General features: G+C 51.1%; 2 protein-coding genes across 21 annotated transcripts in view; both read left to right on the forward strand.

Annotated features, from left to right (window-relative positions):
- Positions 1-5133, forward strand: part of TACC2 (transforming acidic coiled-coil containing protein 2) — a 233932-nt gene extending 228799 nt beyond the window's left edge. For all 20 annotated transcript variants that reach the window (XM_044935169.2, XM_044935179.2, XM_044935182.2 and 17 more), the window contains 4 exons: positions 239-399; positions 616-722; positions 1381-1501; positions 4569-5133. In XM_044935169.2, the coding sequence (XP_044791104.2) occupies positions 239-399; positions 616-722; positions 1381-1501; positions 4569-4634 (455 nt within the window). In that variant the 3' untranslated portion in view covers positions 4635-5133. The remainder of the gene's footprint in view (positions 1-238; positions 400-615; positions 723-1380; positions 1502-4568) is intronic.
- A 7062-nt stretch (positions 5134-12195) lies between these two features.
- The window catches only part of BTBD16 (BTB domain containing 16), a 57515-nt gene continuing 48351 nt past the window's right edge, over positions 12196-21359 (forward strand). Inside the window, exons 1-3 of the mRNA XM_006046030.4 lie at positions 12196-12795; positions 13805-13856; positions 16056-16204. Coding sequence (XP_006046092.2) covers positions 13839-13856; positions 16056-16204 — 167 coding nt within the window. The 5' untranslated portion in view covers positions 12196-12795; positions 13805-13838. The remainder of the gene's footprint in view (positions 12796-13804; positions 13857-16055; positions 16205-21359) is intronic.

A 21359-nucleotide genomic window follows, 5' to 3' on the forward strand; every position in this document is an offset into this window, starting at 1 on the left:
ATTTCCATCCCATGTAATGGGGCACAGGCCCAGGTCTGGGACGCTGGAGCCGTGGATTTTCTTCCTTTAGAGGCAGAGTCTGGGTGGGCTCGAGGGAACGGGTCTGTGTCAACCGAAAGCCGAGGTCCTTGATGGCCCACGGGACAGACTTGAGCTGCACCCGAGGCCTCTGCTGGCCCCCGAGAAAAGGTCCAGAAGCTGTGGGCTCCATCGTTGTGTTCCTTGTGTCTCCCACCAGAGGATGAACAGAGGGAGAAGTCGGTCTCCCACCAGACCGTCCAGCAGCTGGTCCTGGAGAAGGAGCAAGCTCTGGCCGACCTGAACTCCGTGGAGAAATCCCTGGCTGACCTCTTCAGGAGATACGAGAAGATGAAGGAGGTCCTGGAGGGTTTCCGCAAGGTGTGCTGGCGTTCACGGGAAGGGAGGGCGAGACCCGCATGGTGGGGGAGGAGGCGTGGGCTGGGAGGATCGTCGGGGCGCTCTGGAGGGCTGTCCTCACCAGATGGGGGGTAGGACGCGGCGGTCGGGTTACACCCACATCCTTAGCCCTCGGGGTCCCCAGCCCTCCTTGGGTTTTCTTCTGTGGGCTTGACCCCCGTGCTCTATCGTTGTCAGAATGAAGAGGTGCTGAAGAAGTGTGCACAAGAGTACCTGTCTCGAGTAAAGAAGGAGGAACAGAGGTACCAGGCGCTGAAGGTCCACGCGGAGGAGAAGCTGGACAGGTAAGGCCGCCCGGAGTCTGCTCCCAAGGGCCCCTCAGTAGCCAGCCCCAGCCGAGGCTGGCTGGGAGCTCCCTGGCACCCCTGCCATCGCCTTGGGATAATGGATAATTCCCAATCCCAATCCCACAGCTAAGTGGATCATCCAGCTGCATTTTTCAGTACAGTTTAAGATAACACACTCTCCACCAGTATCTATCTTGATAAGTGAGGGATACGTGTTGCAATTTCCAGGGTACCCACTGGAAGCACCTCGGCATTACAGGGATGGGGGTTCTCATGGGCTCCTATGCTCAAGGCCCCGTTGGAGGGAGCTGGAGCCAAATGGTTGGTTCCCCCTGCCCAGATTTGAAGGGCTTCCCAGGTGACGCTAGTGATAAAGAACCCACCTACCAATGCAGGAGACATAGGAGACGCGGGTTCGATCCCTGGGTCAGGAAGATCCCCTGGAGGAGGGCATGGCCACCCACTATAGTATTCTTGCCCAGAGAATCCTATGGACGGAGGAGCCTGGGGGGCTACAGTCCATGGGGTCGCAGAGTTGGACACGAATAAAGCGACTGAGCAAGCACACGTGCCCAGACTGGGGAGGAAGAGGGTGGGAGGCATCTCCAGGGAAGAGTGATCATCTCTGAAGCCGATCCTCAACCCATTCCTGCAGGGCCAACGCCGAGATCGCCCAAGTCCGGGGCAAGGCCCAGCAGGAACAGGCTGCCTACCAGGCCAGCCTACGGAAGGAACAGCTGCGAGTGGATGCTCTGGAGAGAACGCTGGAGCAGAAGGTAACAGGCTGAGATTGCTGCCTCCAGGCGGGCGGAGCTGGCCAGAGGCTCAGACGCACGGAGTTGGGCTTCTCACTCTGGGCCACATGTCAGGCACTCCTCGGCAGGTTCATCCTTCCCAGGCATGGCCTTGCCCTCCCTCTAGGTTAACTGGCCCTGAGACTGGCTCCCTTTCTGCCTTCCCTGGAACCGCCATTTTCCGTTCCTTTTCAACTTTCATTCATTTGTCAGATGTTTGCTCAGCAGCTATGGTGTGCCAGGCATCGTGCTGTAACCCCTGCACCTAGCGAGCAGGATGGTGCCCAGCAGGCAATGCCCTGGGCAGAGACACCTGCAGAATATGGGCAGTGCCAGGGTCAGAAGGGCCCATAGGTGTCCTCCTACTCCTGAGGATTCTGAGCTTGCACCCAGATTTCCTGATGTCCAGTCAAGGGCTTGGATCACCTTACACACCAACTCCCTGGGTGTCCTACAGAGAAGCCTCTCCCACCCAGGAGAGCCATGAGGCTGATTCTGAGTGGGTGTGCACCAGTCAGGCTCCCTCCCTGGATTTCCAGACACCCACCCCCCATTCTGGTTGGTTTACTGAGCCCCAGGATGATCATCGAGGGCCCAGTGACTGGGAGTAACAGCGCTTCTCATGCACTGCGGTCTTGATGGGCATTGGTGAGGGTACTTTAAAGGCAGGTGGCATCAGGAGTCCAGTTTGTCTCCCAGATGGCTTCTGCTCCTCTTGAAGCACCCAGTTGGCTTCCAGGGTGGCTGGCTGGGCCCCAGGGGTTCTGGGCCAAGCAGGACTAACCTCTGCAGTGGGCGGATACCACCTCTCACATCTCCTACACGGTCTCGGGGAAAGAGCTCGGAACTCAGGAGATTCAGGCCCCCACACCTCCCTGCCGTCCATCCTGCCCCTCAGCAGGCCCGGCACTTCACCGTGGTTTCTAGGTTTGTAATGCTGGGGGACTAAACCAGAAGATCTTGAAGGTGTGAAGTTGTTCCCTCCTGTTTTCATCAGGGTATGATGGTATTTAAATCGCATCATGATATTAGCTAGAACAATAGAGCTAAAACCAGAGACAGGAGAGATGCTTTAAAGGCACATGGCCTGTTCAGATGACTATAGTTGCAAAGTGAAGGTGATGGATGTTAGGTTTTCTGGCAAACTAGAAGACAAGGAAGAGAGCAGGTAAGCTTTGCACTGATTTGGATAACAGAAAAAAAAATGTATCCGCAAACATAATTTTGTCTTAAACTAAAACTCAGGAGGAGTGAGTCAACCACATGAGTTCTTCCTTAAAGGGCTCCAAGTGGTATGGAGGGGGTGGTCTCTGTTTTCAAGAGATTCAGAAGCATTATTCCCCCCAACCCCACCCCAGGCAGCTCTTAGGTGAAGGCATTGGGCATTTTGCCCAGCTGGGGCTTGATAAAGGACCTGGGACTCCCGCCTGGTGAGCTGAGCTCCGTGATAGGGCAGGCTCCTGGCTGGTGGCTGACGGTGCCAGGATAGAGCTTGGAGAACCTCCAAGAATCCACAGCTAGTGGGTCTGCTCATGCCCCTGCGTCATCAGTCACTAGGTGTTGTGCCTAACACGTGAAATAGGCAAGCTGTTGGGAACCAGGCCAACTGGAATTCGTGTTTCAGGTTTGCTGTGTCTGACTGTGTGACCTTACGCACAAACACTTAACCTCTCTGAGCCTCAGTCTCCTCACTGAAAAGTAGGGGTATAATAATGGCTTCCGTTAAGAGATTATGATGAGAATGGAGCGCAATCCAGGGCCCGCGCTGGGTTTGCACGGTGACCAGCATGTGCTAAATGTGCTCCAGTAAGATGAAACATCACTGCGAGCAGCCCGAGCAGTGATAACAGGAATCTCAGGATTAGTGGCTTGTCCTGCATCCCATGCAGAATCCATACCCCAGTAGGCATTTCAGTGCTCCCAAGAGCGCAGGACTTTAGGCGGGAGGTGGGCCGAGGTGATATTCCTGGCGAAGCTGTCCCCCATGGGAACTGGAGGCAGGACTGAATCTGCAGCTGCAGCCAGGACTGAACCTCCTCTGCTAAGGAGTCTGGATTCCTCTGGAGCACCGGCTCAGCGATGAGTGGCACCTGGAGCCCAGCCCGGGTACCCAGGGCACGTGGCTCCCAGCTGGAGGGCCAGAGCTTTCTAGAGAAGGGCCTCAGTGCAGCCTCAGAGCACAGCCTTGTGAGTTAAGACTCGCCTTCCACGGGGACCTCAAGGGAAAGCTGGCTGTACCATGTTCCAGGGATACAGAAGGGTCTCGCCCAGTTAAAGAGGACCCGTCAAGACTGGCTGCTGAGCCAGATGGGCATCAGGCATGGCATTTAGTTCATCTGAGAGCAAAGCCACCACCATCCGGATGGAGGTGCCACCCCGTTGGATGCCTGTTGCTGGAGAGCGGACAGTGTTGAAGATCTCTGCTGTGAGATGAACACATGGTTGGTTCCTCTTGATGGGGCTTCAGAGGATGGGCAAGGTGTGGCCCGAGAAGCCCCTGAAGATGTCCTGTGTCTGCCCTCACCCCTCTCCACGCGCCCTGTATCCACAGCACCGCCTCACTTGGCAGCCTCTGAATAATGCTAGAGGTCCCATCCAAGTAGAACTGCTTAACCCCTCTGGTGGCATTTCTCAAAAAGAGCCACCAAAGAGCTCACCGCAGACCACCCTTTTGTGCCCACAACCTTGGAGGCAAATAAGCAGAAGACGACGAATGCTGGTTAAGCCATACTCTGTGCTGGCCACTGTGCCAGGGAGCTTGGCATTTCTTACCCCACTTAATTCTGAGAGGGACGGATGTTATCATCCACACTTCTGAAATAAGGAAACTTGAGGCTCAGAGAGGTTGTGTAACTTGCCCAAGGTCACACAGCTAGAGCTGGGATGTACAGATTACTTGGCTCCAGGTCATTTCTTTTGCTGCTTTAGATATCCTAAGGGGGACCAGTCAGCCCAGAGAACACTAAAAAGCCCAGTGACCATTCTGATCGGCTTGATTTCCAACAACCAGGAGATTTCAGCAACCTCTTTTTTTTGTCTTCACTTGCAGAATAAAGAGATCGAAGAACTCACCAAAATTTGTGATGAACTGATTGCCAAAATGGGGAAAAGCTAACTCTGAACCAAATGTTTGGACTTGACCGTTGCGTGCAATATGACCATCGGCACACTGCTGTCCCTCCGGTTATGTGGACAGGTTGTGTTTTCACTTTTTCGTATGCACTACTGTATTTCCTTTCTAAATAAAGTTGATTTGATTGTATGCAGTACTAAGGAGACTATCAGAATTTCTTGCTATTGGTTTGCATTTTCCTAGTATAATTCATAGCAAGTTGACCTCAGAGTTCCTGTATCAGGGAGATTGTCTGATTCTCTAATAAAAGACAAATCGCTGACCTTGGCCTTGCCCTTTGTACATGAATTTCCAGGGTGAGCGGCTTTTGGATTTAATATGATCATGTACAGCTTGCAAAGGGACTCTTGCCTTAAGGAGTGTAAACTTGATCTGCATTTGCTGATTTGTTTAAAAAAAAAAAGAAAAAGAAAAAAGAAAAATGCATGTTTCAAATAAAATTCTCTATTGTAAATAAATTTTTTTCTTTGGATCTTGGCAATAAGTGTGGCTATGATTTATTTTCTGGGAAGGGTTGGGTCTTTTCTTGCCTTTGTTAAATCATATCAGATTTAGCCTTTTGCTCTCTTGATCTAGGCTCACTTTTTTGGCCACAGATTTAAATAATGTTTCCTTTGTTATCATGGCTGTGTTTGTAAGACTGAGCAATTGAGGAATATTGACTTGCTACTTAAATAATTAAGTGAGTGTATTAAATTAGCTTGGACTTTGTTTTTTACAAATTCTCTTTGACTTTAGGGGGCAAAATCTATTTCCCTTTATTGGCTCAAAGCAGCAGCAGGCTGTCACTTTTCCTGTTCATTCCTTTAGTCTGTGCAGATCAACCCCGAAATGTCCATTCCTGTCCCAGGAGAATAGGAAAAGGTGGACAATTCACCATGGGTGACAGATAATTAGGCCACTTTGGAGATTAAACGAGGGATATCGGCGGTTAGATTCTCTAATTACTCCTGACCTTCCCAGGGACCCCAGTTTGGAAGGATGGTATATACTGGGAGTAAAGGGGTGGGGGAGGTGTCCAGTTTCCCAGGATGGCCATCATAAATCACTTCACAGCTTAAACAACAGAAGTTTATCCTCTCACAGTTCTGGAGGCCAGAAGTCCAAGGCTACCCTCCCGCTTAGCCACCTCACTGTACCTGCCCACGGGACCACCGTGGGGAGTGCCTGGCCTCAGGGACCCCTGTGGGTTGGGATCAGCCACTTTTTTCCTACACTCAGTGTATATAGTGCCACGTGCATGTGCCAAGTCACTTTAGTTGTGCCCAGCTCTTTCAACCCTATAGACTGGAGCCCGCCAGGCTCCTCTGTCCATGGGATTCTTCAGGTAAGAAGACTGGAGTGGGTTGCCGTGCCCTCCGACAGGGGATCTTCCCGGCCCGGGGATCGGACTCGCATCTCCTGCATTGGCAGGCGGGTTCTTTACCACTAGCACCACCTGGGAATCCTCATATAATGGCACCTATGCTTGCAAATGTTCACCCAGGTGGTGGCCGCTGAGGACCATTTAAGTTACTTGGCTTTGCAGGAGAAACAGGAGAAGCCGGCACCTAACCTCCTGGCATTGCAACCTTTGAGATCTCAGCATCTTTTAGAACAATTTGCCAAGTCAGTTGATGGCTTGAGCTTCTTGTATCATTTTTCTTTTCTGAGAGCTCATCTGGGGCTCTCATAGGTGACTTTGCTGCTGCTGCTGCTAAGTCGCTTCAGTTGTGTCCGACTCTGTGCGACCCCATAGACGGCAGCCCACCAGGCTCCCCCGTCCCTGGGATTCTCCAGGCAAGAACACTGGAGTGGGTTGCCATTTCCTTCTCCAATCCGTGAAAGTGAAGTGGCTCAGTCGAGTCCGACTCTTAGCGACCCCATGGACTGCAGCCCACCAGGCTCCTGCATCCATGGGATTTGCCAGGCAAGAGTACTGGAGTGGAGTGTAGGTGACTTTAGGGAGATACTAAAATTACCTTCTGAGGATGGGGCAGGGGAGAGAAAAGAGGGAGGGGTCACTGGCAATGGAGGGGGCACGTTCTGGGGACTAGCCCCTTAGATGTGAGATCTGAGGGGCCCGAGGTCACGCCACGGAGCACCCCCTGCCGATGCCCCTCCCCACTCCAGGCTTCTGAGTCGGGAAGAAAGAAGAGGCCGGTAGGAACGGGTGAATCTGGGGGAAGGCTTGTGGAAGCAGGACTTTGCTCTGCATTGGAGGTGACGGGCCCAGACAGGGCTGCCCGACTCCCCGACCAGCTCCATTAACGAAATCCTTGGCCCTTGTGGGATGCCGAGGTTTCTCAGCAAAGCCCCTGTGCTTTCCAGGACGTTGCATTTGAAAAATTGAGCAGGAGGAGGCGCGTGTCCCCACGCGGCCGGGGTGGAGGTGTGCGCATGTGCAAGGCACCAGACAGGCGGAAGGATGTTGACATGTGCGCACCCACGGGGGCACCCTCAAGGTAAGCGTTCTCTAGCTAATTTCACGGAGAAAGCAATGGCACCCCACTCCAGTACTCTTGCCTGGAAAATCCCATGGACGGAGGAGCCTGGTAGGCTGCGGTCCATGGGGTCGCGAAGAATCGGACACGACTGAGCAACTTCACTTTCACTTTTTACTTTCATGCACTGGAGAAGGAAATGGCAACCCACTCCAGTGTTCTTACCTGGAGAATCCCAGGGACGGGGGAGCCTGGTGGACTGCCGTCTATGGGGTCGCACAGAGTCGGACACGACTGAAGTGACTTTGCAGCAGCAGCAGCTTATTTCACCCTCGAAATATTCTGGTGCGTGAGAACTATTTTTATTTCTATTTTACAAGAAGGAAACAGAGGCTCAGAGAGGTTAAAAACCCCCGGGGACTTGACTGAATCACTCAGCCAGGAGACTGAATTCCAGATCCTCGGTGACTGCAAAGTCCTTTGCTTTTCTCCAGGGTAGGAGAGTCCTTCCCCAGGAGGTCAGGACAGGAAGTGACAGGAAGAGAAGTGGGGATAGGGGATGCTCTCTGATGCTTACCGTGGCCCTCACACCCATTCTTCCATTCGTCTGATTGGTGGCTCTGCCTTGAGTCTGGGGCTGGCTCCGCTATTGTTTTTCACAGAGGATGAAAAGCCTGCTCATTTATTTCAATGGCTGGGAAGGGCAGTGGGGCTGCCCCAAGTGCACACTGTTGGGCTGACCTGAGTGGCTTTGCTCTTCTGGCCTCTTGTGTGTTTCCCTCTGCAGTCGGTGGACCCATGGCGCCTCCCCAGGCTGGTGGCACCCAACCAGGCTTCTGGGTTCCCTGAAATAGCAACGGCAGAATCTGGAGAGTTCACAAGGCAGTCTTTTGGACAGTTTGTTGTTTAGTCCGATCTTTAGTGACCCCATGGACTGTAGATCGCCAGGCTCCTCTGTCCATGGGATTTCCCAGGCAAGAATACTGGAGTGGGTAACCATCCCCTTTTCCAGGGGATCTTCCCCACCCAGGGTTTGAACTCGCGTCTCCTGCATTGCAGGTGAATTCTTTATGACTGAGCCACTGGGAAGCCTTGGGTTATATTATTAGGAGCTGGGAAAAACAACCTGGGGATCAAAAGTGGTCAGATCAGATCAGATCAGTCGCTCAGTCGTGTCTGACTCTTTGCGACCCCATGAATCGCAGCATGCCAGGCCTCCCTGTCCATCACCACCTCCCAGAGTTCACCCAGACTCACGTCCATCGAGTCATTGATGCCATCCAGCCATCTCATCCTCTGTCGTCCCCTTCTCCTCCTGCCCCCAATCCCTCCCAGCATCAGAGTCTTTTCCAATGAGTCAACTCTTCGCATGAGGTGGCCAAAATACTGGAGTTTCAGCTTTAGCATCATTCCTTCCAAAGAAATCCCAGGGCTGATCTCCTTCAGAATGGACTGGTTGGCTCTCCTTGCAGTCCAAGGGACTCTCGAGAGTCTTCTCCAACACCACAGTTCAAAAGCATCAATTCTTCAGCGCTCAGCCTTCTTCACAGTCCAACTCTCACATCCATACATGACCACAGGAAAAACCAGGACTAGACAAAACCCAGACTCTTCGGCCCCTCCAAGCCCTGGGAGACCTGGACCCTGCTCCCTTTCTGACATCCCAGCCCCTGTTCCCACCTTTCCTGCCATCAGACTACATGGACATTCTCCTCCACTGCAGTCCAGCAGGTGCTGTTTCCCCCACCTGCAACACCCCTGCCTCCTCACGGTATCTCTCAGCCAATCCCTGCCCCCTTGAGGCTCAATGTCACTTCCTCCAAGGAGCCCTCCCTAAAGCCCCAGGTCCCGGGTCGATGTTTTAAAATGTAGCTTTTATTATTATTCAGGGAGGATGAGGCCAACAGATGAGGAGACAGTTGCCACTGAAAACACTGTTACAGCTTCCAGGAGGAGGGGAGCAGGACCAGGTGGAGACGCACTAGGGCCGATCAGGAGGTAGAGGGGAAAGGGGGAAACTTGCACAAGAGCGTTCTTCGTGGTTCCCGAGGGAAGGGCCAGGTGAGCAGGGTAAGCAGGCTTGGGACTGGCTAGCCTAGGACTCCAGCCTTGGCTTGGACCCGGTACACAGACAGCTCCCCATACCTTGGGAGCCAGCTGATCCCGATATCCACGGGGCCTTCCACTGCACACACACAGTGTCAGGGCCCTGATTCTTCTACAACCAGAGACTTTAGAGCCAACACTCAGGCTCTGAGACCCAGATGCTCCAAACTGCCAGGCCCCAGAGGCTCTGCGTCTATGCTTTCCACCAAGGGAGGATAAATTCAAGGCCAGGGTCACACAACTAGTCAGTGCTAGCGTGTGTGTGAGTCACACAGTCGTGTCCAGCTCATTGTGATCCCGCAGACTGTAGCCTGCCAGGCTCCTCTGTCCATGCAATTCTCTAGGCAAGAATACTGGAGTGGGTTGCCATTCCCTTCTTCAGGGGATCTTCCTGACCCGGGGATCGAACCCAGGTCCCCCACATAGCAGGCAGATTCTTTACCATCTGAGCCATCGGGGAAGCCAGTGATGGAACCAGAGCCAAATAAGGTGTTCCTTCCCATGTATTCCACCGCCTGTCCACATGAGTCACCAGATGGAGTAGCTGAAATGGACCATCTGGGACCCTCTGGGAAGGTAGTGAGCTCCTCATCCCTGGAGTGTTCTAGAATAAAATGGACATCACACTGGAATCCTGTCACTATGGCACGGGAGATTTTGGTACAATGTGGTTGTAGCTCAGAGCTGTGCTCAGTGAGGTTTGGTGTCTGAGCCCCTGAAGTGAGGTCTTGGGACCACCGGAGTCTTGGAATTTCTGACTTGTGTGGGCCTATGGGGCTGGGTCACTACACATCCAAGCAACTGGACACCACCAGAAAAAGAGCTTTAGGGAAGCATTTGTTGTTCGGTTGCTGTCTGAAGCCCTTAGGGAAGCGTGCTGGGGCGGCATTTCCATTTATTTGTATTTGTTGTTTTTGACTCTGGCTAGTAACTCAGCTCCCAAGATTTGTGGAGAGATGAATGTAAAGAGGACGTTCAGCTTAGAATGAGCTGTTAAGCTGGATGCTTGAGCTTAGAACTGGAGGAAATGATGTACACAGCCAAGGCCAGGGTTCCTGTTAATGCACAGAGAAGTGAGCCACCCTGGGATGCTTTCTTAGAGTGGACACCAGAGGGCGCCCAAGGGCCTGTTTTCTGTGCCCTAAGAAGTGGTACCTGAGAGCATCGGTGAGTGTGGCCCATAGAGGAGTGAGTGGGATTGCTAGATCTTTCAAACTTAAACTGAAATCTTACATGGGGCCCTGCACTTCAGGAACAGGTGACTGGGGAAAGCTGGGTGGATAAAAGGGAGCCACAGCAAGGGAGTGAATCTGCTTATATGCAGACAAACTTCTGCTGAGATGGAACCTTGACCCACAGAGAAATGCACACACACACACACACACACACACACACACACACACAGTGCTCATCCATGTGCAAAGACAGAGCAGTGGGTAGGGACTGGTATCTCCAGTTATCTAAGCTGAGATGTTTGTTGAGCATGTTCCAGGGGCCGAGTTTGGTGCTGGGCTCTGGGGGGACACAGGGGTAGGTAAGCCCCCAGCGGACACTCCTCTGTCACCGACTGCACAGCAGGAAGTAGGTTTCAGGGGGGTAGAACCACAGATCTGAGGTCGAGGAGGGAAGTACATTTGGAGATGCCTCTCCTTGATCAAATGTGTTATAGTTTCTAGGGCACAGTTACCAGTAGGTAGAGTAGCTACTGGAGAAGGCAATGGCACCCCGCTCCAGTACTCTTGCCTGGAAAATCCCATGGATGGAGGAGCCTGGTGGGCTGTATAGTCCATGGGATCGTGAAGAGTCGGACATGACTGGGTGACTTCACTTTCACTTTTCGCTTTCATGCATTGGAGAAGGAAATGGCAGCCCACTCCAGTGTTCTTGCCTGGAGAATCCCAGGGACGGGGGAGTCTGGTGGGCTGCCATCTATGGGGTCGCACAGAGTCGGACACAACTGAAGCGACTTAGCAGCAGCAGCAGCAGCAGCAGCAGCAGAGTAGCTACTCTCCTATCTTGCTGTATAATTTATGTGACTTAGAAGAGGCTGTGCTTGAAGACCCTCAGGCCTTAATGAGCTGCACCGACTCCAGGCCCCTTTTACTGTTGGCGTTTCAATGAGCCCTGGGGTGGAGGTCCAGGACTTCGATGGGCGAGGCTTCACAGGTGTGATAGAGGAGGGTCCCACCTCCCCGCCTCACAGGCTTCACAGACCAAGGCACCGAGAACACTGTGAGATTCCACTTTGACCCCTGCAATGAAAGGGTCTCAGCCTTGTCCCCGACTTTTAGACAGTTCTCAGAGAGCAGATTAAACATCTACCAGCAAAGTAAGTCATAGGCACAGCTTTGAATAATATGCTGCTGCTAAGTCACTTCAGTCGGGTCCGACTCTGTGCGACCCCATAGATGGCAACCCATGAGGCTCCCCCATCCCTGGGTTTCTCCAGGCAAGAACACTGGAGTGGGTTGCCATTTCCTTCTCCAATGCATGAAAGTGAAAAGTGAAAGTGAAGTCACTCAGTCGTGTCTGACTCTTGGCGACCCATGGACTGCAGCCCACCAGGCTCCTCTGTACATGGGATTTTCTAGGCAAGAGTACTGGAGTGGGTTGCCATTGCCTTCTCTGTTGAATAATATAAAACTCTCCAATTTTTGTTTAAATATTTCTGTCAGCATTTCTGGATACTAGAGCTAGGAAAGGAGCTCCCCAGAGTGTCAAGGCTGGGAGCAATATGAGAACCTTCTAGTCTAATCTTTTTTTTGAAATTTTAATTGGAGGCTGATTACTTTGCAATATTATAGTGGTTTTGCCATACATTGACGTGAATCAGCCATGGCTGTACATGTGTTCCCCATCCTGAACCCCCCTCCCGCCTCCCTCCCCATCCCATCCCTCAGGGTCATCCCAGTGCACCAGCCCTGAGCACCCTGTCTCATGCATCGAACCTGGACTGGCGATCTGTTTCACATATGATAATATACATGTTTCAATGCTATTCTTTCGAATCATCCTACCCTCACCTTCTCCCACAGAGTCCAAAAGTCTGTTCTTTACATCTGTGCCTCTTTTGCTGTCTCGCTTACAGGGTCATCGTTACCATTTAGTCTAATCTTATGTTACAGATGAGGCCTGAGGATTTGGGGGTTGGTTCTTACTGTGGGCCCCTTTTAAAGTATTGTGTTCCCCCAGGCACTGTAAGAAGCCTGGCACTACATAGAAACAGTAATGACATTGCACGCCTAAGGAGGGCGATTGAGGTGGAGGTCGGTGGCACCCCAGTTGGTCTCTGTAAGACTGCATCCCTCCCACAGCCCCCCAGCCTGCAAGAGGACTGAGCCGAGAACAGGAAGTGCTCAGAACCTTCCTTGATGTTGCCATGGTGCCCACAAAGACCGGAGGAAACCAAAGGCCGGCTCCCCTGCCAAAGCTCCTTGCCCTCAGGAAGAAAACAGTGAGCCCCGCGTGTCATGAGCACTCCAAGCATTCAGCCCCAGAAGGTGAAGGGCCATCAGCTGTCCTGTCGTTCAGAGACCGACGTAACAAGAGTGCCTCCGCTCCGCTAGCTCCTCCGTCAGCACACCCTCGGGGGCCAAGGAGCCTCAGGACAGCAGGTACTGCTGGTACTTCCATCTGTGTTGGAGACAGAGGACATCCCGAGTGATGGGCACTGCTTGGACTCAGTTCCATGTGGTCAGCTGGCAGAGGAGGGCTTCGGGGGGTCTGGGCTGGGAGGCAGGAGGGGTCTGAGAGCTCAGGCACCCTCGCAGGTAGCTCCTGCCGATTAGAGTGACCCAGGAACTGACCCTCAAAACCCATTAAGGCGGCGGTCCCCAGCCTTTTTGGCCTTAAGGACCAGTTTCATGGAAGACAGTTTTTCCATGGACTGGGGTGGTGGTTTGGGGATGATTCAAGCACATTACACTCACTGTGCATTTTATTTCTTTTTAAAAAGATGCTTTATTTTGTATTGCTGATTAACAATGTTGTGATAGTTTCAGATAAACAGGGAAGGGACTTGGCCATACAGATACATGTATCCATTCTTCCCCAACCCTACTCCCATCCAGGCTGCCAAATAGGGTTGAGTAGAGTTCCCTGGGTTAAACAGTAGGTCCTTGCTGGTTATCCATTTTAATTATACCAGTGTGTATGTGATCTTCCCAAACTCCCTATCTCTTCCCCACTATCCTTCCCCCCAGTGTGCACTTTATTTCCAGTCTAATGCTCCAGGACAGTGCTGGCCAACATATACTGTCCAGACGTAACTGTTAATATCACCCTTTTTAGTGCCCTGATCTGAATGACAGGTTACATGATCAGTCCACATATAGGTCTCCATCGGTTCCCATCACCTGGGTAAAGAGTGGAAAATTGTGGATTAGCTCCTAGTTTGCTTTATCTGAGCCACTTTCCCAGCACAATAGCAGAGAATCATCTTTCTACTAATGTACCTTCAAAAATTAGATTTTCACTTGATTTGATCACTCACTCACATTTGAGGCTTACTCATTCCTTTTGTGGCAAAATAAAGATTCTTTGAGCCAATCTCCTCCATAATGTTTTGAAAACACCCTTTGGAAGTTTTTTGAAAATTTAAAATTTACCTCTTTCATCTTCCAGGTGCTTCTCTTTTGTGCAATCTCCGGGATCCTTCATGAAAATGCTGAATCCGGTAAGCAGCTCAGTTTCACAGGAGGGCAGGCGATGGTGAGGAACAGAAGTGCCGGGTGACAGGTGTGCCACTGGGTTCCCACAAGGGGATGGTCCCACACCCCCAGGGACCTCAGGCTTTATTGGCTGACTCTGCTGGCGGCGGGGGTCGGGGAGGCATGTGTTTGGAGCCCCACTGTCAGAGACCACTGTTCACACTTCAGTCTGTATCTAGATTCAGACTCCACAACCACCCACCATATTCCAGGCTCTATGCTGCTAAGTCGATTCAGTCATGTCCGACTCTGTGCAACCCCAGAGATGACAGCCCACCAGGGTCCCCCGTCCCTGGGATTCTCCAGGCAAGAACACTGGAGTGGGTTGCCATTTCCTTCTCCAATGCATGAAAGTGAAAAGTGAAAATGAAGTCGCTCAGTTGTGTCCAACTCTTAGCGACCCCGTGGACTGCAGCCTACCAGGTTCCTCTGTCCATGGGATTTTCCAGCCAAGAGTACTGGAGTGGGGTGCCATTACCTTCTCCATCCAGGCTCTATACTAAAGCAGAATTCCCAAACTTTTATCATTTTAACAGCATCCTCATCCTCATGGTTCATACTCACCTTCATCCTCATTATCATTGGCATTATTCCCATTTAACCTATGAGGCCTAAGAGGATGAAAAGAGCAAATGCTTTGCCCAAGGTCACACAACTAGTTCATGGCAGAAACAAGACTTGAACTCAGATCCTCCGTTTCGCGGTCTGTTGCCTCCCCACCACCTTGCTGGTACCTGGTGTGGCTTAGAATCAATTTCACCCATTCCTATGGGTCTCTCGTGGTGCAGTTGTCCTGGATAAGTTTCCTTGAGCCACCACACCTGAGGTTTTACATCCATGCATTATTGGACGGCTTCCTTAAGGAAATTGCTGAATCCTAGACCCTCAAGAAGATGTCTAAGGAAAAGTCTCTGCCCAGTGACACAGCTGTTCCGGTCCTGGGGTGATACCCAAAGAACTGAAAACAGGTGTTCAAACAGAAACGCATACATGAATGTTCACAGCACTATTGCCAGCGGCCAGAAGGTTGTAAGAATCCAAGTATCCTTCTATCAGCCAATGAATGGATAAGCAAACGGTGGTCTGTCCACACAATGGAGTGTCAAAAGGAGTGAAATTCTGGCACATGGCTGAACCTTGAAACATGCCGAGGGAAAAAACCAGACATAAAAGGCCACTATTATAGGATTCCATTTATATACATTTCAAGAAATCCATAGAGACAGAATGCAGATGAGTGGTTTCCAGGGAGTGGGAGAGGGGGGAATTAGGGGATGACTCGATAAGCAGAAAGCCTGCTTCTGCAGTAATGACAACGTTCTGCATCGTCTGAATGCATAGTTGTCATGATTGTGAGTGAAAGTCGCTCAGTCGTGTCCAACTCTTTGCGACCCCATGGATGTCCATGGAATTCTCTAGGCCAGAATACTGGAGTGGGTAGCCTTTTCCTTCTCCAGGGATCTTCCCAACCAGGGATCCAAACCAGGTCTCCCGCATTGCAGGCAGATTCTTTACCAGGTAAGTCACAGTTCAGTTCAGTTCAGTCGCTCAGTCATGTCTGACTCTTTTCAACCCCATAGACTGCAGCATACCAGTCTTTCCTGTCTATCACCAACTCCGGAAGTTTGCTCAAACTCACGTCCATCAAGTTGGTGATGCCATCCAACCATCTCATCCTCTGTCATCCCCTTCTTCTTCCTTTGAGAACGTCTGTGGGTGGTGATAAAAGTCCAGAGAAATGGCCTTCAATCTTTCCCAGCGTCAGGGTCTTTTCCAGTGAGTCAGTTCTTTGCATCAGGTGGCCAAAGTATTGGAGCTTCAGCATTAAAAAAAAAAAAAAAATAGACGTTTTGTTTATTTTAGTGCAATTAAAAAAACAAAAAGTCTCTGCCCCAGATCTCCTAAGTTTGGTATCTTTCTCCCTGGTACCTCCTGCCCCAGATGCTAAATTCCAGATTACTTTGTGGCTTAAAGTCTTTTGTTTCCTAAATGCAATAGATTTGCCTTGAGAATGTGACTCTGGAGAAATATTGGCCAACTTTGAAAATTAACCAGCTCTTTAAAATTTGTCTTAAACTTCCTTTCTGCTGTACAGTTTGGAAAATCTGGTATTTATGAGAGGTTGAAAAAAAAAGACGTTCTCTCTTTCTTTGCTTCCTAAGCAGCAGAAACCCCGGCTGGAACGCCGAATTGCTGGCTCAACCAATCGGTGGCGTTTCCCCAGACAGCCTTTCTCGGGAGACCTGCTGGGGCTCTCCCAGATGTGCAAGGCTGCCAGCATAGACTTTGATGAAGTTCTGAAGAACCCAGGCAGGTAGGAAGCTCAAAGGCCGACGGCAGGGTGAACTGCCCTTCTGGGAAGTGTCCAGTACTTGGGCCACACTGGTTGGGCAGATGGGCTGTCCTGGGTATTTGCAAAAAGGCTGCCTTTGGGACCAGCCCTTAAGGATGGACAGGGTCAGGGTGACAACTTTCTTTGAGAACGTCTGTGGGTGGTGATAAAACTTCAGAGAAACGGAGAATTTTTTCCCCCAGATTTTCCTTTGTACTGTGAACTTTGGACCCTAAGAGGATTCTCAGTTTATCAGTTGGATTGTTGAGAAACATAGCGAGATGGCCCTGCTCAGAGTTGAACTCCCTTCCCCAGGAACATGCATGTCCAGCAGGGGGAGAAGCAGGTTCCCTGGTCCCTCCCAGAGTGTTCTAAGCAGACGGCTTGGAGCATCACTTCTCCAGGTTACAAGTTCTTTCCTGCCTCTCCTGGGGAAGCAGAGCTGGACCCCTTTGCCAAAGGAACACTTCATTTCCTTGGCCCTTTGGACCTGCCTGGCTGCCGCTACTTCCTTGGACCGGCGGCATCTGCCTTGTGAGCACTCAGTCTGATCTACCTGAGCGTGGGCTGTGCCTGGGCAGCACCTGGCCCAGAAGAGCTCCTGGTTCCACGTTTGCTGAGCAAGTAGCCACGTCTTCTCTTTCTAGACCCACCAGCCAGCCTCTCTCTGTTGCCCCCCACCCCACAGATGATAGTACTGCACACGTGAATAAACCGAAACCCATCTGGATTTGGTCTCCAAATTCTCGGATGATCCCAGCTTAAAAAAAAAAAAAAAAGTTGAATGCTATGAGTTGCTATTTTTGGCACTGGCTACTCATGGCCTTAAACAATTTTGAATTTATTTTATAATTTGTTTGGTTAGAGCCCTGAAGAAATCTTAGGATTTTTGCCAAAGTTTGTTGTGTTCCTTAGTGCCAGGGCCAGGAGCTTGAGCTGGGCCTGAGAATATAGGCAAACTGATCCAGAAACCTGAGGAGGGTGACTGGGCCACAGGGGCAGAGGTCTTTGGGACTCGGTTTGCGAAATCGCTGAGCTAAGCTGGGAGTGGTGGCCTTGGGGTGATGGCCATTGGTGCTGGGCTTTAGGACTATGGTGCTATGCTAAGCTGCTTCAGTTGTGTCCAGCTCTTGGCAACGCTATGGACTGTAGCCCTCCAGGCTCCCCTGTCTGTGGGATTCTCCAGACAAGAATACTGGAGTGGGCTGCCCTGCCCGCCTCCAGGGGCCTTCCCGGCCCAGGCACTGAATGCACACCTATGTCTCCTGCGCTGGCGGGCGGGCTCTTCACCACGACCATCACCACAGCAGTCTTATTTGACAGGGTGGAAGTTCCTTCTCCTCCATTCACTGTTTCTGTGACCTTCAGCCAGCGGCTTAACCTCCTTGAGCTTCAGTTTCCTCATCTGTGAAATGGTGATAATATCATTTCCCTGGAAGAGTTGTAGATTTAAGGCTTCCCCGGTGGCTCAGATGGTAAAGAATCCGCCTGCAATGCAGGAGACATGAGTTCGATCCCTGGGTCGGAAAGATCTCCTAGAGAAGGGAATGGCCACCCACTCCAGTATTCTTGCCTGGAGAATTCCCTGGACAGAGGACCCTGGAGGGCCACAATCCATGGGGTCACAAAGAGTCAGACACAACTGAACAACCAGCACACACTTGAAGAGCAACCTGGAGGATTAAATCAGATGGTATACTGAAAATGATCAGTGTTGTTTCTGGCAAATGGTTAGATGCTCAGTGAATAGAGATGTATCTTTATAGCCTGAGCAGCAGTTTTAAGTACTAATCCTGGCCACTCGATTTGGGGGAATGTCAGCCCTGTGCTATCAGCCAATGACTGGTGTCCCACCTAGGCGATCACCTAGGCCTAGAGCACCTAGGTGCTTAGTCCACATAGACTCAGCTCAACTGCGAATTTCATCTGCTCCATTAGCCCCTTGTCGTCTTCCTGAGACAGTCAACTAGCCTGGGCATGTCCTTGTCGTGGTGACAGCAGAGGGTAAGAGGGCAAGCCCAGCTGCACCTGTGCTGTTCAAACCTTCAGCCACCTTATGTCCGCTAACATCCCATCAGCCAAGGCAAGTCACACGATCAAAATCAAAGTCAAGGGGCAGGAAAGACACTTTGGAGTTCATGCAGGAAAAGGCTGTGTATTTGGGGCCATGGATGCAGTCCACTACAGTGTGGGAGGAACTGCTTTTCTTTAACAAACACAAAATTTCACCTTCTTTATTTCTGCAGGGGGGATTTATTCCACACAAAATTGCACCTTCTTTATTTCCGCAGTGGGGATTTATTCCATGTGGTCGTGGGAAACATAAACTTGGAGAGCCTAAACAAAGATTTTGTTTAATTTAGGTAATAAAATAAAGGACTTATTCTGGTAACCCTTCTGCACGTTCAGACTTGTCAGCTAACAGGATCGATACGGGGAGGGTGGAGTCCTGAACGGTACTCACGACACACACGTCCTTGGGCACTTACCCTCTAGCCCTCGGGCCGCCCCCTCCAGCAAGCCTGTTCTCGGCGCCGATGCTGTTATTGTCCGATGCTGTTATTGTTGCTTCTCCCACTTGGGGGCGCAGTTGACTTTGACAGGCGCTGGATCAATCCGTATTTCGCTAGTTCTGTAAAGCAGATCACTGGCAGTGGAAAGCTGAGTTAACTAGCTCCCAGCTTCGCATTTATTTCAGAAACGTAATTGTGCCTCTCATAGGTCAATGCCCTGGGTTCTGCCCAGCTGGTCAGTACTTGTGGTTGTGTCTGTGGGTTTCTGTGATACAATGAGCTTTTGGCTCCAGCACTCAGAGATGCCAACAACTCCATCTCTCTGTCTCTTCTGGGTCTTCGTCATGGTTCCTTCCACTGGGACTGGGGTGTGGACTGCGGGGAGAAGGAACCTGAGAGATGAGGCTCCTTGCCAACAGCCTAACCTCTTTGTGTCTTAGTTTCTTTATTTGCAAATTGGGGATGCTCTCTTACAGGGTTGTCGTGGGAATTTATGCAACATAATTCATTGAGAGTTTAGAACGGAGTCTGGGAAATAAACACCCAATTAACACGTGTCATGCAGTGTCCCTGGGGTTCTTTGGCATGTATGGACACAGCTAACATCTGAACCCAGAGATCCAGGATGAAGAAGTACGGCTGAGGAAGGACCTCTCCCCGGAGGCTTAGGGGGCTTGGACACTGGGAAAAGGTGATCCTGCCTCATGTCTCCTCCCATTCTGATCTCAGTGCCGAGTCCACTCTGAGAGTGCGAAGAGGCCAGTCTAAGAGCCAAGGATATAAAGGGACCCATCGGTTTTTATCAGAGAGCAGTTCTGGGAGAGGTGGACCAGAGACCATGATCCGTGGGGTAGCACTGATAGGAGAACTGAGTGCTCAGCGCCAAGTGTACCAAGAATCAGCCTTTTTATGCCCCTAGCGACCACCACGTGGTCCCCATTTCCCTCTTAGGAAGGGAAGCACTGAGTCCCAGAGGTGGGTCCAAGGTCTGCATGACTCTTCCCAGAAAATTAAATTGGAGTTTTGCATGTTGAAGATCCCCTGGAGAAGGAAATGGCAACCCACTCCAGTATTCTTGCCTGGAGAATTCCAAGGACAGAGGAGCCTGGCAGGCTACAGTCCATGGGGTCACAGAGAGTTGAACTCAACTGAGCTACTAACACTCACTCCCCTTCATTTTTGCATGTCAAAGGTATCAAGTCAGAAGCCCTTTGGGTGGTCTGCTGCAGGAAGTCTTTTTATCTTTGAGAAACTTAATAGACCTTCCTCTTTTCTTCTCTCTCTCTTTTTAGTCTTTTATTGAATTTGTTAGAGCTTCCCTGGTAGCTCAGTTGGCAAAGAATCTGCCTGCAATGCAGGAGACCCTGGTTTGATCCCTGGGTCAGGAAGATCCCCTGGAGAAAGGGTAGGCTACCCACTCACTCCAGTATTCTTGGGCTTCCCTGGTGGCTCAGTTGGTAAAGAATCTGCCTGCAATGCGGAAGACCTGGGCTCGATCCCTGGATTGGGAAGATCCCCTGGAGGAGGGCATGGCAACCCACTCCAATATTCTTGCCTGGAGAATCCCGGTGGACAGAGGAGCCTGGCAGGCTACAGTCCATGGGGTAGCAAAAGAGTCCAACACAACTTAGTGACTTCCACTTCACTTCATTGAATTTGTTACAATATTGCTTCTGTTTTATGTTTTGGGTTTTTGGCCCCAAGGCATATAGGATCTGAGCTCCCTGACCAGGGATCGAATCCACACTCCCAGTATTGGAAATCAAAGTCTTAACCGCTGGACTGCCAGGAAAGTGTCCCCCCACCTTTTCTTCTCTCGTTTCTCCATTTTGGGAGTGAGTCCCAGACTTACAGCATGTTCCCAACATCCTACTTCATCCCAGGCCACTTAGTCCCACGGAGTGAAGAGGACAACTCACAGATGCCATGTGTTCCATCAGTTTTTCCGATGCGCCTGAAATGAGCCTCAACTTCAGGAGCTGCAGAGCCTGCGGGATAAACGATCTATCTTGGCAAGCAGCCAAGGAAAAGGCAGTGGGATTACTTCTGTTGCCTGGCGTCTCCTGGCTCAACCGATGACTCGGATGTTTGTTGAGGATAGTTGAGTGCATGGCCATTGCCCCATCATTTCCAAAATCTGTTGCTCCATTTTGAGATCACAGGCTGAACTCCTGACCTTAGCCAGCTATTGCCAGATGTGTGACCCAAGCCACTAGGGGCTTGGAGTCTGGCTTGGGTCAGTCTCCCTGCTCCTGTGGGATAAACAAGTCCAGTTCCCACTGCCTTCCTGAGGCTGAGTCACTTGCAATCATCATTTCTGCTTGGAAATGGCAGCATCTGGTCAATATTATTCTGGACACAGGCTCCCCCACCCAAGCCCTCCTGCAGACACCCTGGTCCACCAAGATTTCCGGCATCACTGGAAAACAGCATGGCAAAGGTGACCCTGGCTGGACTGTGGCGAGTGTCCCTTGGCTGGTTGGATGTCTTGGAATGACTGTGAATGTGTGGCTCCAGCTTTGCTGCCTGTCCTTGCCCAGTGGGACGAATCTAGTGTTGAGGGGAAAGAGTCTTATCTTTGTCACCACCCAATCCTTGATATTATCGAGCACATTCATGATGGC

Source organism: Bubalus bubalis, chromosome 23, assembly GCF_019923935.1.
Source record: "Bubalus bubalis isolate 160015118507 breed Murrah chromosome 23, NDDB_SH_1, whole genome shotgun sequence".
NCBI lineage: Eukaryota > Metazoa > Chordata > Mammalia > Artiodactyla > Bovidae > Bubalus > Bubalus bubalis.